This window comes from Rhinoderma darwinii, chromosome 9 (genome assembly GCF_050947455.1).
Source record: "Rhinoderma darwinii isolate aRhiDar2 chromosome 9, aRhiDar2.hap1, whole genome shotgun sequence".
NCBI lineage: Eukaryota > Metazoa > Chordata > Amphibia > Anura > Rhinodermatidae > Rhinoderma > Rhinoderma darwinii.
Genome location: NC_134695.1, coordinates 106,858,893 through 106,872,997, shown reverse-complemented (window position 1 = coordinate 106,872,997; position 14,105 = coordinate 106,858,893). Strand labels below are relative to the sequence as shown.

Here is a 14,105-nt window from a genome sequence, read left to right as displayed (position 1 = left end):
CCTGCACAAGAGCTCATGCACTTGGGCTCCACTATGTCATCTCAAGAATGGAGACTTTTTCCAGAAAAGCAATGGGCTGTGTTTTTATTGCGGGGACTCTGGTCATATACTCAAGAACTGTTCCAAAATATCCAGCTCCGGAAAACTTCAGAGCCTAGATGGTCCCCGGGAATGCCATCTGGACAGTCAGGTTTTTCCCACATTTTCTCAAAAAATCTTATGATTTAGTAATGTTTGTCTTTCTGGTCAAGCTTTTGTAGATTGTGGTTCTGCGGCTAAATTCTTGGATTTTCAGGTTGCAAAAAGATTGGCTATCCCTCTTGTTCAGTTGAGTACCCCAGTAAAAAGTGTCTGCTATAGATAATACCCCTCTCTCAAGGGACAGTAAAGTTCTCTACTCCGCCTGTTACTTTGGAAGTGGGTACCTTGCATATTAAGCTAATCTCTTTATTTATCCTAGAAAATTTGCCTTCTGAGGTAATATTGGGTATTCCATGGTTGCAGTCACATAATCCTGTTATTGATTGGGTAAAAGCAGATTTGATTAAGTGGAATTCTAAATGTTATGACTCATGATATATTGCATGTCTTTGTCTACTACTACTGTATCTTGCAACACACTATGGTTGCCTGAGTGTATTCAAGATTTTGAGGATGTCTTTTCTGAAATTGTTTGTGAATCTCTCCCTACTTATAGGCCGTATGACTGCCCAATTGTACTTCTCCCTAATGCTAAGCTGCCTAATGGGCGGATTTGTAATCTTTCTGCTCCGGAAAGACTGGCCATGAAAGATTATATTAAAGACAGTCTCCGTAAGGGTCATATTTGTCCATCTACTTCTCCGGTGGGTGCAGGTTTTTTCTTTGTTGAAAAGAAAGATGGCGGTTTAAGACCCTGTATCGACTATCATGAATTAAATATGATTACCGTTAAGAGTCAAAATCCTCTTCCACTCATCCTAGACCTGTTTAATCAGATCTCAGGATCCAGGTGGTTCTCTAAACTAGATTTACCTGGGGCCTACAATTTGGTTTGTATCCGCAAAGGGGATGAATGAAAGACAGCATTTAATACTCCAGATTGTTATTATGAGTATTTGGTCATGCCTTTTGGTTTAAGTAATGCTCCTGCGATTTTTCAAAACCTGATTAATGACATTTTCAGAAATTTTATTGGGCGCTTTGTGGTTGTGTATCTGGACGATATTCTTGTGTTTTCTTCCAATTGGTCCTCTCATGTTCAACATTTAAGGTCCGTCCTTCAAGTACTGAAGGAAAATTGTCTTTATGCGAAATTAGAAAAATTTATTTTTGGAATACAGGAAGTTAATTTCTTGATATATATGCTGTCTCCTCATGATTTTCGTATAGACTCCACTAAGGTTCAGGCAATTCTTGATTGGGTCCAACCTACTTCACTAAAAGCGCTGCAGAGGTTCTTGGGATTTGCTAATTATTACCGAAAAGGTATTCATAATTTTTCCTCTATTGCCAAACCTTTGACGGATCTTACGAAAATGGGTTCTGACCTTGTAAATTGGAAACCTAGTGCGGTCTCCTCCTTTCAAACCCTAAAACAGTGTTTTTCGGAAGCGCCTGTACTTGTTCAAACTGACCTTTCTAGCCCCTTTATTGTTGAGGTTGATGCCTCAGAAATAGGTGTGGGAGCTGTGTTGTCTCAAGGATCTTCTGTATTGACTAATTTGCGTCCCTGTACTTTTTTTTCTCACAAAATTTTCTGCCACTGAGAGGAATTATGATATAGGTAATCGTGAGCATCTTGCTATTAAATGGGCATTTGAAGAGTGGTGCCACTTTCTAGAGGGGGCTACACATCAAATTACTGTACTGACTGACCATAAAAACCTGACTTTTTTAGAATCAGCCAAAATACTCAATCCCAGACAGGCTAGGTGGGCCTTGTTGTTTACCAGATTTGACTTTATTGTAACCGTCAGACCCAGGTCTATAAATGTCAGAGCCGAGACATTATCTCGAAGTTTCTGTTCCTCCCAGGTCCCCGACATTCATCCTGAACCTATTTTATCTAAGGGGATAGTGGTTTGTGCTATATCGGCCGATCTTGCTACTGAAATTAATGAATGTCAGCAACTCGCTCCGCAAACCATTCCAGCTTGGGGATTGTTTGTACCTCCTCAGTTCAGATTTTGTTTGCTCAATGAAGTGCATGATACTGTTTTGTGTGGTCATCCAGGGATAACTGGTACTAAAAAATTTGTCTCATGGTTCTATTGGTGGCTGTCTTTATCTCGTGATGTTAGTTCTTATGTCTCTGCTTGTGATACCTGCGCCAGCGCTAAGACTCCTCAACTCGTCCTATGGGTGAACTACTTCCATTGTCTGTTCCGCAGAAACCTTGGTCTCATCTGTCTATGGATTTTATCATCGATTTGCCTCCCTCTGAAGGGAAAACTGTCATTTGGGTTGTGGTTGACCGTTTCAGTAAAATGTGTCATTTCATTCCATTGCCTCAACTCCCTAAACCACAAAATTCTGTCTAAATTATTTATTGATCAGGTAGTTCATCTGCACGGTATTCCGGAAAATATTGTCTCTGATAGAGGTGTACAATTTGTGGCTAACTTCTGGAGAGCTTTCTGTAAGAAACATGGTGTACAGTTATCTTTCTCTTCTGCATTTCACCCTAAGACTAATGGTCAAATTGAGCGCTTAAATAAAACCTTGGAACAATATCTTAGGCGTGGTATTGCTGATAACCAGGATGAATGGGTATCACATCTTCCAAGGCGGAATTTGCTATAAATAATCGTAACCATGTTTCTCTTGATGCCTCGCCGTTTTTCTGTAATTATGGTTTTCATCCTCGTTTTGGTTCATTTTCCGCCTCTTCGAGTGATAACCCTGAGGTAGAAGTTGAATAAAATAAACTGTGCTCACTTTGGGCTCAGGTTCAATTGAACATGAAGAACTCCCAAATTATTTAAAAGAAAAATGCTGACAAAAACTTACGGTGGGTCCTGTGTTTTGTATGGGTAAAAAAGTGTGTCTTTCTACGAAAAATCTGCGAATGAAAGTACCGTCTCATAGGTTTGCTCCTAGGTTTATTGGTCCATATGAAATTGTTGAAGGTATTAAACCTGTGACTTTTCGTGTTCCGCGATCTTTCAAAATTCATGATGTTTTCCACAAATCTCTCCTTAAAAAAAAAATAATTCACTTTCTAATCCACTTAAAAAAAACCTCCTCTTCCAGTTAAGGTAGAAGGAGATATGCAATTTGAGGTTCAGAGAATTGTGGATTCCAGAAGTACTTCGTTCACAGAAAGGGGTATGGACCAGAAGAACGAACTTGGGTTCCTGCCTTTTCATTACATGCTAATCGTTTAGTTAAAATATTTCATTTAAAGTTTCCTTTGAAACCTAGGACGAGGTTTAAGGGTCCTCTCGTGGAAAGGGGGTACTGTTAGGAAACGTCCGTCCCTTTAAGATTACCATGACTACTAGTCTAGCTTCTGAGCGGTTCTGGTTTTAGTGTTGAGCCTATCCCATTTCTCTGTCATTTTTGCTATCAGGTGGAAAGGTGGAGTACTTAAACCTGGGTTGCTTCTGTGTCTTTGCTTGTGAATTTCCTGGTTTCCTGTGTTTAATCAAGCTACTGACTATCCCCTTTTAGCTTTTGACTTCCTGGAACTGGACCTCGGCTTGTCTCTGGATTACCCCTTGCTTTCTGATTTGGACTGCCTGTTCCCGGCCTGTTCTGACCTCTGCTATTCCTGACATCCACCTGCGTTTTGAGTTGGATTCTCTGTTTACCCTCTGGCTGTCTTGTTACCTGTTCTGGTATTGCCTGTATTGCACCTCTTATCCAATACTGAACTCTCTTACAAAAAAAACAGGGTTCTATGCTGCAAAGTCCAGCCTGCCTTGCGGTGGGCTCTGGCGAAAACTATAGTGTAGTCTTAGACTCTGTTGATCAGAATTGTGACATATTTGAGGTTGCGTATTTACTTGCTCACTTGATCCTGACAGTCTCAAGCAGCCTTTTGGGGAATCGCTCACCTAGCTCTTCCATAAATTATCACTCTGGCAATTGCTCAACTAGCGATTCCATAACAGCTACATGCTGCGCTATTTTGTCTGGGATTTTTTGGACAGAATCTGCAATGGAGGCCTCAAACGCAGATGTGAACACTGGCTAAGATACGTATAACAGTATAAAGTAAGCTCCCTCTAGTGGTGGCAGACAGCCACAATGTTATGTTTAATATCTATGTTTATGTTGGAGATTTGTAGCTCTGCATCAGAAAAACTCAGCTCCGACATCTATAAAGATATATTAAGAAATGAATAGGCACAACAGGATTTTGAACCTATATATATATATATATATATAAAAATAAAGATGGTGTTCAAGGGTGGACATTCACTTTAAAGGGTTTTTACAAGAATAGATATTTATCACCTATCCACAGGACAGTTGATAAATATCTGATTGGTAGGGGTCCAACCTCTAGGACCCCCACCGATCCAGAGAACGGGCCGTCCCTATGCGCCCCATATGAAACCCGTACTGAGCATGCTCGGCCACTGTTTAATTCCTTTTCTAATGGGCTGGTGGAGATAGTCGAGCGGCAGCCCCATGGAAAGTAAATGGAGCAGTGGCCGAGCATGCGCAATACAGCTCCATTCATATGGGGTGCCACGTAAGACCATTCTCGAGATCTGTGGAGGTCCCAGCAGACGGACGCCCACCAACCAGATATTTATCATCCTGTGATAGGTGATGCTATTATTGATGCCCTTTAGGGGCAATAACCATTGCACAGAGTGTGTCAGGCTTGCACTGCATTGCTCCTTTTAAAGGTTTCACAGAATTGTCGTTTTATAAAAAATCGGATTAATAACACAGCTTGAAATGGGAGATGGGATGGTTTGACTACTGCAAAGCTGCTTTTTTCTTTCAATGCAGTCAGAATAGTCATGTAGAGTCATGTTATAGAGTGATGTCTTGCTTACCTAGGAATACACTACCTAGCAAGCACAGTCCTACCAACGGAGTTGTCAGGTAGTATTGCCATAATAACCAGTCTGTTTCAGATTATTTATATCATAATGGCCACAGAACTGAGAGGGGAGATGGAGGTTTGCAGCACTTAAAGGGATCGTCCAAACTGCACAACCATGTCTATATGCACTAGTTGGTCCTCCACTATGTTGTTGCAGGGAAAATAAGTTGCTGCCGTCAGTTTTCCACAGTGATAAAAGTTGTTTGCCACAGGCACAACCCTAGTGCTTAGCTGATCACCGTAGTCATTTACTTTTAGGGTTAGGACAAACCTTTAAATAAGGATTTTTAACAGTTTCAATAATGAGAGTGAGCACATTTGTCAAACTGGATCTAGGTACTACAACCGAAAATGCAGCATGGATCAATATAGCCCACGATATATACGAAGTAGAAAAAATGTTAGACAAAGTCACACGGGCTGATCCGAGGATGTTCACCGAAAAGCATCACAATAGATATATATAACCCAAAAAAAGAATGATGCTGAAAAGACACGTAATGTATGAGGAAATAGAAAAATACTTTATTAACATACATAATATGAGACAGTAGACAATGCATAAAAACAGAAAAAATCCATAGACCAACAGTTAAAAAGGGACAGTGGGCTGTGTATCTGTCAAATACTCGTAAATAGCAGATAGGTAACTGTGATTTGACTTCCAGGAAATAGCATATATGAGGAGACCAAGAGGTAGAAACTATATATCCTGTAAGTTTGGGGATCCGAATGAGGTCCACAGATAAATAAGTGGTTTAACAGAAAGGCCATATATAAACATAGCACTAAATAGGATGGCGACAGACCATGAATATAAAATATTGGTGAACTACATGAACACAAGTAGCAAGAATACATAGACCATATGTATGGTCAAATGTGAGTAGGTACAGCAATATAGATACAACAATATATAGTACAAAGTGTGGTCGATATGTATATAAACAAATACAACCTGGAAGAAAAAGTCAATGAATGCATGGTAAAAGTGGCAATTTTAGCAGAGGATAAACCATACCCATAATGAGATGCCAGGAGAGACACACAGCCAACGTCCACCCCAACGCGCGTTTCGGCGCAAATGCCTTCTTCTGTGGCCGAAACGCGCGTTGGGGTGGACGTTGGCTGTGTGTCTCTCCTGGCATCTCATTATGGGTATGGTTTATCCTCTGCTAAAATTGCCACTTCTACCATGCATTCATTGACTTTTTCTTCCAGGTTGTATTTGTTTATATACATATCGACCACACTTTGTACTATATATTGTTGTATCTATATTGCTGTACCTACTCACATTTGACCATACATATGGTCTATGTATTCTTGCTACTTGTGTTCATGTAGTTCACCAATATTTTATATTCATGGTCTGTCGCCATCCTATTCAGTGCTATGTTTATATATGGCCTTTCTGTTAAACCACTTATTTATCTGTGGACCTCATTCGGATCCACAAACTTACAAGATATATAGTTTCTACCTCTTGGTCTCCTCATATATGCTATTTCCTGGAAGTCAAATCACAGTTACCTATCTGCTATTTATGAGTATTTGACAGATACACAGCCCACTGTCCCTTTTTAACTGTTGGTCTATGGATTTTTTCTGTTTTTATGCATTGTCTACTGACTCATATTATGTATGTTAATAAAGTATTTTTCTATTTCCTCATAAATTACGTGTCTTTTCAGCATCATTCTTTTTTTGGGTTATATGGATCTAGGTACTGCTGCAGCAGCTAGTAATGATAAAGATCAATAATCGCTATTTTTACAAAGTTGTAACTAGCATCAGATTCACAGATGTAAACATGTGTGTGACCTTAGATGTTGGCAGTCATGAACTTGAGAACTCTCGTACAGTGTGAACTCTGGACTCTTGAGTGAGATCAGTGAAAGTTCAGGCAAACGGGATTCAACACCCCAAATTTAGAAATTTCATGGAAGGATTTCCGTCTGTAGAGCAGCAACACCTGGTGGTAAAAGCAAAACAATGCAAGTGACTTTTACCTGAATGTCAGCTGCAAGGTAATCTTACATAAAAGTATGCAAAATAGCTCTCCTCCAGAGGGAAGAAAATTCTCTCTCTAGTGCCACCTGTAGGTGACTACCCTGTAGGTCAATATTTGGCCTTTTATCAGCCAAACCAAAGACACCCATCTATAGACCCGTCTATATTTTAGAGTTGTTGCTCCTTGTGGACTGTTCACTTGGACTAAGGTGGAAAATCTTATTTCAGTTGAAATATTTTAAATTGCAGCATAGCAGTTCATTAATATTTTAGGGGTGATCAAAAGTTTCAAATTGCCAGCTGTAGCCCTGGCAGACTAAAGATAGGAATAGTAAGTCCAATGACATAATGTTTTATCTAAAGCGCCACAAAATCAGATGCACACGGCCGTATTACAGATCCGCACTGTATAAATCCATTAAATGCATCCATAGCCTGCTCTGTGCCCATACTGAACCTCCATGTGCCTCTTGTTTAAAATTTAAAAATTGTGCCATTTTCCATTGTATGCCATATTACAGAGGTATTCTCCTATAGAAGCAGTGCTCACAGAGGCAGCATACAGTGCTACATATAGCGACTCGGTAATATGGAACCGCAGGGACTCTATGTATCACCATACCAGGTCCTTGCACGCAGCTTTGTCGTGTGCATGGACACTTAGGGCATGGCCAGACGTGGCGTATTTCTGCCGACACTGTCCGCCTCAATGCCGCACATAATCTGCGTTGCAGATTCTGTTGCGGCTTTGCCTAAAATGTGCAGTAAATTGATGCGGATTAGCCGTTGCATATTCAGGTGAAGAGTATTTCCTACTGTCTTTTAAAACATTTCATCTCAGTCTGGCTATAGACCTCGAGACACATAGGTCCAGCCAGAATGAAGAAATATCCTGTTTGTAAAACCAATACGCAACGCAACACACATAACATCTGCGGATTTAATTGCGGAATTTTGAAACTCCATTGAAGTCAATGGAGAAATTCCGCAATAAGTCCGCAACAAGTCCGCTACACGTCCGCAACAGCCAGTGTATGCTGCGGACACCAAATTCCGCACCGCAGCCTATGGTCCGTAGCGGAGTTTTACGCCACGTGTGCACAAACATAACTAAAAAGGTGTGGAAACCAATGGAGAAAATGTCCGCTGCGGATTTCCACAGCGGACTGGCCGCAGCGGAATTCCAGAGCAATTCTGACACGTCTGGCCATGCCCTTAGGGTAAGTTCACACGTAGCATAAATACTGCAGATTTTCCACAACATATTTAGTTGCGGAAAACCCGTAGCACAATACAGTAGCAGCAGAGTGGATGAGATGTGAACAAATCTCCTCCACACGCTGCGTAAATGATAAGCGGAAAAAACACTCCGAAATTGACTTGCGGTGCGGTTTTTACTTCGCGGCATGTCAATTGTATTTGCTTAATCGCTACTTTTTTGTTGCAGGTTTTCCCCGATTAATTCAATGGCAGATGAAACTCGCAAACAAACAGCAGATGTTGCAATTTTTGTGGTGGAAAAGATGCGATTCCGCCACAAAAATCTAAATTCTGAAAACAAGACTTGTTTTCTTACCCAGAATTCGGTGCTACTTTGTCCATGTTGGCCTCCTGGGATGACGTTTCATCCCAGGAGGCCGAGCTACAGGACAGCAGAGGGACGGCCGGAATTCCCTGCGGCCACCAGGAAGGACACGCAGTGTGCTTTTACGGAGCATATCCTCCCTATGTGAACATAGCCTTATAGGGCTTCTATGTTTAATGACTTTCAGCAATTTAGTTGGTGATTTGGCAAAAGTGATCATACATATTTCATGGGGAATGGGACTGGTGACTGAGTGGTCAGGATCTCATCTGTACATTGTGACCACACGTCAATTTCTTGAATGAAACAAAATACTGAGGCCAATAAATAAATTCATTATTTTATTTTAAAACAATTCAACCATAATTATTATAAATACTTAAATAAAATAACACATCAAAGAACAGATTTCCCATTCAGAGCTTAATCACAAATTTTATATTTTTTTTTATAAATAAAGTTACAATCTTAATATAAATAGTTTAGGCTCCTTTCACATTTTGCGTTGAAGGCTTTGCTTGGAGCCTTCGTCGCAAATTCCGTCAGGTTTCATGGGAGGAATAGTGCTGCATGTAGGGCTATCCTTCCCGTCAATACGACAGACAAGCCGTCGCAAACCCCAAAGTTGTAAGTCAATGGGGCCCATTGAGTTCCAGTGCTATCCGTTGTTTGACGGATCCATTCTGTTATGATTGGAAGCCATGACACAGGTGTGAACAGAGCCTAAGGCCTTATTCACACGAACGTGTTAAATGTCCGTGTGACGGCTGTTGAAACAACGGCCGTCACATGGACCTATATAATTCAATGTAGCCGTTCACATGGCCGTTGTTTCAAGGGCCCGTGACAAAATAGGTCAAGTCCTATTTTTTCACGCATCCCTCCACACACTCTAGTCTATGGGGGATGCGTGATGTTGCGTCCCGCAGCGTAGAGCACGGATGCATCTCGGACGTGGAAAACTGCAGTTTTTCACGTCCGAGATGCGCAACGCCAGCGTGAATCAGGCCTAAACCTGCTTCCGATGTGGTTTCCACGTCAAAAACAGCGCCAAAATACTCAGTGTGAACTTAAACTGGTGAATAAGTAATGTACTAGAGGAGGACAGCTATAATCTGGATGCTGTGGGTTCCAGCACCTTTTTTCTTGTGTACCAGCTTGTATAAAAGTACCCATAGTGCATGGAGGGTTGCAGGCCTACACTGCAGCAGTATGAAGAAAAGGTGATTATTAGTAGTTGTATATTATCTTGGATAGAATGTGTAGTTGCGTAAGCGCTGCTATCAACTTTGTGGATTACTGGCGAATTAAAGCCCGCCACTTCTAGCATATTGTGAATGTTGTGACGTTAGTAACGGGATAAGCGACACGTGGCACATTGGCACGACTCTGCTGAGCCAATTTCTATTTCTTCCCAACGAGATGCCCCACAAAATAGGCGAACCTTTACCTGAAAAAAAAAAAAAGATAATTTTTTTAAAATTATTATTATTTTCTTTTTGGGAAAAGGATGGCTCTAACTTCTTAAAAGGTTTCTATGAGATTAGAAAAATGGCTCTGCTAATTGCCAGAAAAAGCCCCACTGTAGGTTCTGTCTGGTAAAGTATCTCTGTTCACGTGATTATGGCTGAGCTGCAATACCAGACGCAGCCTATGGACAAGAGTGGTGCTGTTACTGGAAGAAAAAAATCCTTTTTTTCTAATCTCATTCAACTCTTTTAGGCTCCATGCACACGACCATAAAAATCTCCGTAATTGTGGAACGTTACACGGTCCACAATTATGGACCCACCTGATTCTATTGGCCACGGACACCTTTCTATATCGCTACGGATAGGTGTATGTGCCGTAGAACCGTGCCCTGAGTTATGGAGCACGTCCTACTTTTCATTTTTTACAGGCCGTGCTCCCACGCGGGCCATGTTTACGGGCACAGCCGTGTGCATGAGGCCTTAAAGAGGCTCTGTCACCACATTATAAGTACCCTATCTCCTACATAAGGAGATGGGCGCTATAATGTAGGTGACAGCAGTGCTTTTTATTTAAAAAAAAATATCTATTTTCACCACTTTATTAGCGATTTTAGATTTATGCTAATCAGTTGCTTAATGCCCAAGTGGGCGTGTTTTTACTTTAGACCAAGTGGGCGTTGTACAGAGGAGTGTATGACGCTGACCAATCAGCATCATGCACTCCTCTCCATTCATTTACTCAGCGCATAGGGATCCTGCTAGATCCTTATGTGCTGTCTTAGGCTATGTTCACACAGAGTATTTTGCAGGAGGAATATCTGCCTCAAAATTCAGTTTGGAACTTTGAGGCAGATTTTCCTCTCCCTGCACGCCGATTTTCGCAGCGATATTCGTGCCGTTTTTCGCCCGCGGCCATTGAGCGCCGCGGGCATAAAACATCGTGAAATACGCTTTCTCTGCCTCCCATTGAAGTCAATGGGAGGTCAGAGGCGTAAACGCCCGAAGATAGGGCATGTCGCTTCTTTTTCCCGGGAGGCGTTTTCGGGCCGTTTTTGCCGAGTTTTGCGACGCGGTTTCCGCGTCAAAAAACTCGGCAAAATACTCCGTGTGAACATAGCCTAACACTAACACATTAACAATACTGAAGTGTTTAGACAGTGAATGGACATTCCACGGGATGTCTATTCACAATCTGTGCACTTCGTTACTCTGTCTGTGGTAGTTACAGCAGAGGAAGCGTAATCTCGCGAGATTACGCAGTAAATGACAGGTTACAACGAGATTACGCTTCCTCTGCTGTAACTACCATAGAAACAGTAACGAAGTGCAGAGATTGTGAATAGACATCCCGGGGAATGTCTATTCACTGTCTAAACACTTCAGTATCGTTAATGTGTTAGTATAAGACAGCACATAAGGATCTAGCAGGATCCCTATGCGCTGAGTAAATGAATGGAGAAGAGTGCATGATGCTGATTGGTCACTGATTGGTCAGCGTCATACACTCCTCTGTACAACGCCCACTTGGTCTAAAGTAAAAATACGCCCAGTTGGGCATTAAGCAACCCATTAGCATAAATCTAAAATCGCTAATAAAGTGGTGAAAATAGATAGTTTTATTAAATAAAAAGCATTACTGTCACCTACATTACAGCGCCGATCTCCCTATGTATGAGATTGGGCACTTATAATGTGGTGACAGAGCCTCTTTAAAGACAACCTGTCTGCTCTTCTGACATGTCTGTTTTAGTAAATATTTGTATTCACCATAAAATAATAATTCTGGCGAATTTTTTTTTAGGACTCTATGTTGTGCCTCTCTTCTGTTATTCCTCCTACAAATTTGCGAATAACTTGACAACTAGGTGCTACCATTTGGGGGGGGGTGTCCCTACTGACTGACACTGTCCAATCAGTGCTGAAAGAGTGAAACTCCGTATGGGGCATGCCCCTTTGACAAGGTGAATGGTAACACCCAGCGGTCAATTTATTCATACATTTATAGGAGTTAGAATTCTACATGTGCCATTCCTCTGTTGTAAGAAAAGATGCTCCAGATTTGTTGTTTCGTGGGAAATACAAGTATTTACTGAAACAAACAAATCAGGAGAGCAGACAGGTTGTCTTTAAAGGGGTTGAATGAGATTAGGAAAAAAAAATGTGTGCGCTCATATCCATAGGCTGTGTCTGGTATTGCAGCCCAGCCATAATCATGTGAACATAGATAAGTAGCAATACCGGACACAGCCTACAAGAGTCTATTATAGGGCCTCTTCACATCGAGCTTTCCATCAGAGGAACCCATCAACGGAAAGGCAAACGGAAACCACAGCTTCCGTTTGCATTACCATTGATTTACCATTGATGGTAATGTTCCGTTGCTAATGGTTTCCGTTTGTCTCCGTTCCGTAAGGTTCAAGTTTATTTGACGGATAGCGCAGTCGACCTGTGTGAACATAGCCTTATAGGTAAACCTTACAAGGCTCAATAATTATACAACCGATTAGTCAAAGAGCTAGAAATGACAGCTGACATCTAAAGCTCAATAAAGCAGCTGCCATCATTCCCACTCCAGTTCATTTTGACATTTGCTCTTACCTTCTGTAGTTTGCTTATAGTACAGCACTGTGATACAGATGTTATATTGTGCTTGTATCCACTGGCTGCCAGCACTGAATACTTTGATGGGAAGGCACTGGATTCGCAGTATCCCACACATGCATTGATGACTTGGGTCCCTCTACAAGTCCCTTTATGGTCACTTCTTATGGTCACATTAAATGCTGTGGGATAATGGAAAATAAAAGTAATTGCAAGTATAGTCTGCTAAAACGGATGTTGAATAATAAAATGCAGGAGTCTATTCAATTTGAAGTGAATACCATGAATTTAGAGGAAAAATCTTACCAGTCTATGATGCTTAAATATTAATGTATTCATTGATATGCTTGAAAGTAGTATTTACATATCAAAATTTCCATTTAAGAACACTTACACAAATATGACCAAGACCAGAAATAAAAGTAGGAAAAAATTTATAAAACTGGGTTCACACACAGCGAAAAATTTACACCGTTCTAAAAATCTATACCAAAATTCGTAATGAAATCCACGTGTTACATGCAGATTTTGGTACGGCTATAGCCATGGATTTCACTCTTGGCATAGCAATGAACCTATTGGTTTAGGCTGGGTTCACACGAGCACATTAACGTCCGTAATGGACGGACGTATTTCGGCCGGAAGTCCCGGACCGAACTCAGTGCAGGGAGCCGGGCTCCTAGCATCATAGTTATGTACGATGCTAGGAGTCCCTGCCTCGCTGCAGGACAACGTTCCGTACTGTAATCATGTTTTCAGTACGGGACAGCAGTTCCACGGAGAGGCAGGGACTCCTAGCGTCGTACATAACTACGATGCTAGGAGCCCGGCTCCCTGCACTGAGTTCGGTCCGGGACTTCCGGCCGAAATACGTCCGTCCATTACGGACGTTAATGTGCTCGTGTGAACCCAGCCTTACTTTGAAAACCATTTATAGGCAATCTGAACCTGTCATTATAACATTCCATGAACTTTTCCTACCGCAATGATCACTTACGATGGAGGTGACATCCTGGAGTGGTGGCATCAAAACTCTGCGTCTCAAAGCTCAAGACAGCCAACATGAGGAAGACGGGTGCTGAAGTAAGGGACATGGTGAAAATATCTGTGGAATCAATGAATGCAGCATTAAATGCCAAATGTGCAAAATCCAACAAGATCATGTATAGGTCTGCTGGGCTAATCTTCTACAGCACATATAGACATTAGTGTCTACTGATGACAACATAAAGAGAGATGGTACTTAAAGGGGTTCTCCCATGAGGGACATTTATAAATGTCAGATAGATGTGGGTCCCACTTCTGGGACCCGCACCAATCTCTAGAACGGAGCCCCCAAAACCCGACCCGTATCTATCTGACACTTATGACATATCCTGTGGATATG

At 41.5% G+C, this 14,105-nt stretch overlaps 1 protein-coding gene across 1 annotated transcript; it reads right to left on the bottom strand.

The window, feature by feature from the left end:
- Positions 1–9,858: 9,858 nt before the first annotated feature.
- Positions 9,859–13,812, bottom strand: GPHA2 (glycoprotein hormone subunit alpha 2). Its single transcript, XM_075837161.1, has 3 exons — positions 13,716–13,812; positions 12,716–12,900; positions 9,859–10,095 (listed from the first exon to the last, which is right to left on the bottom strand). The coding sequence occupies exons 1-3, from the start codon at positions 13,810–13,812 to the stop codon at positions 9,994–9,996; spliced, it is 384 nt and encodes a 127-aa protein (XP_075693276.1). The 3' UTR covers positions 9,859–9,993.
- Between the last annotated feature and the right edge of the window lie 293 nt (positions 13,813–14,105).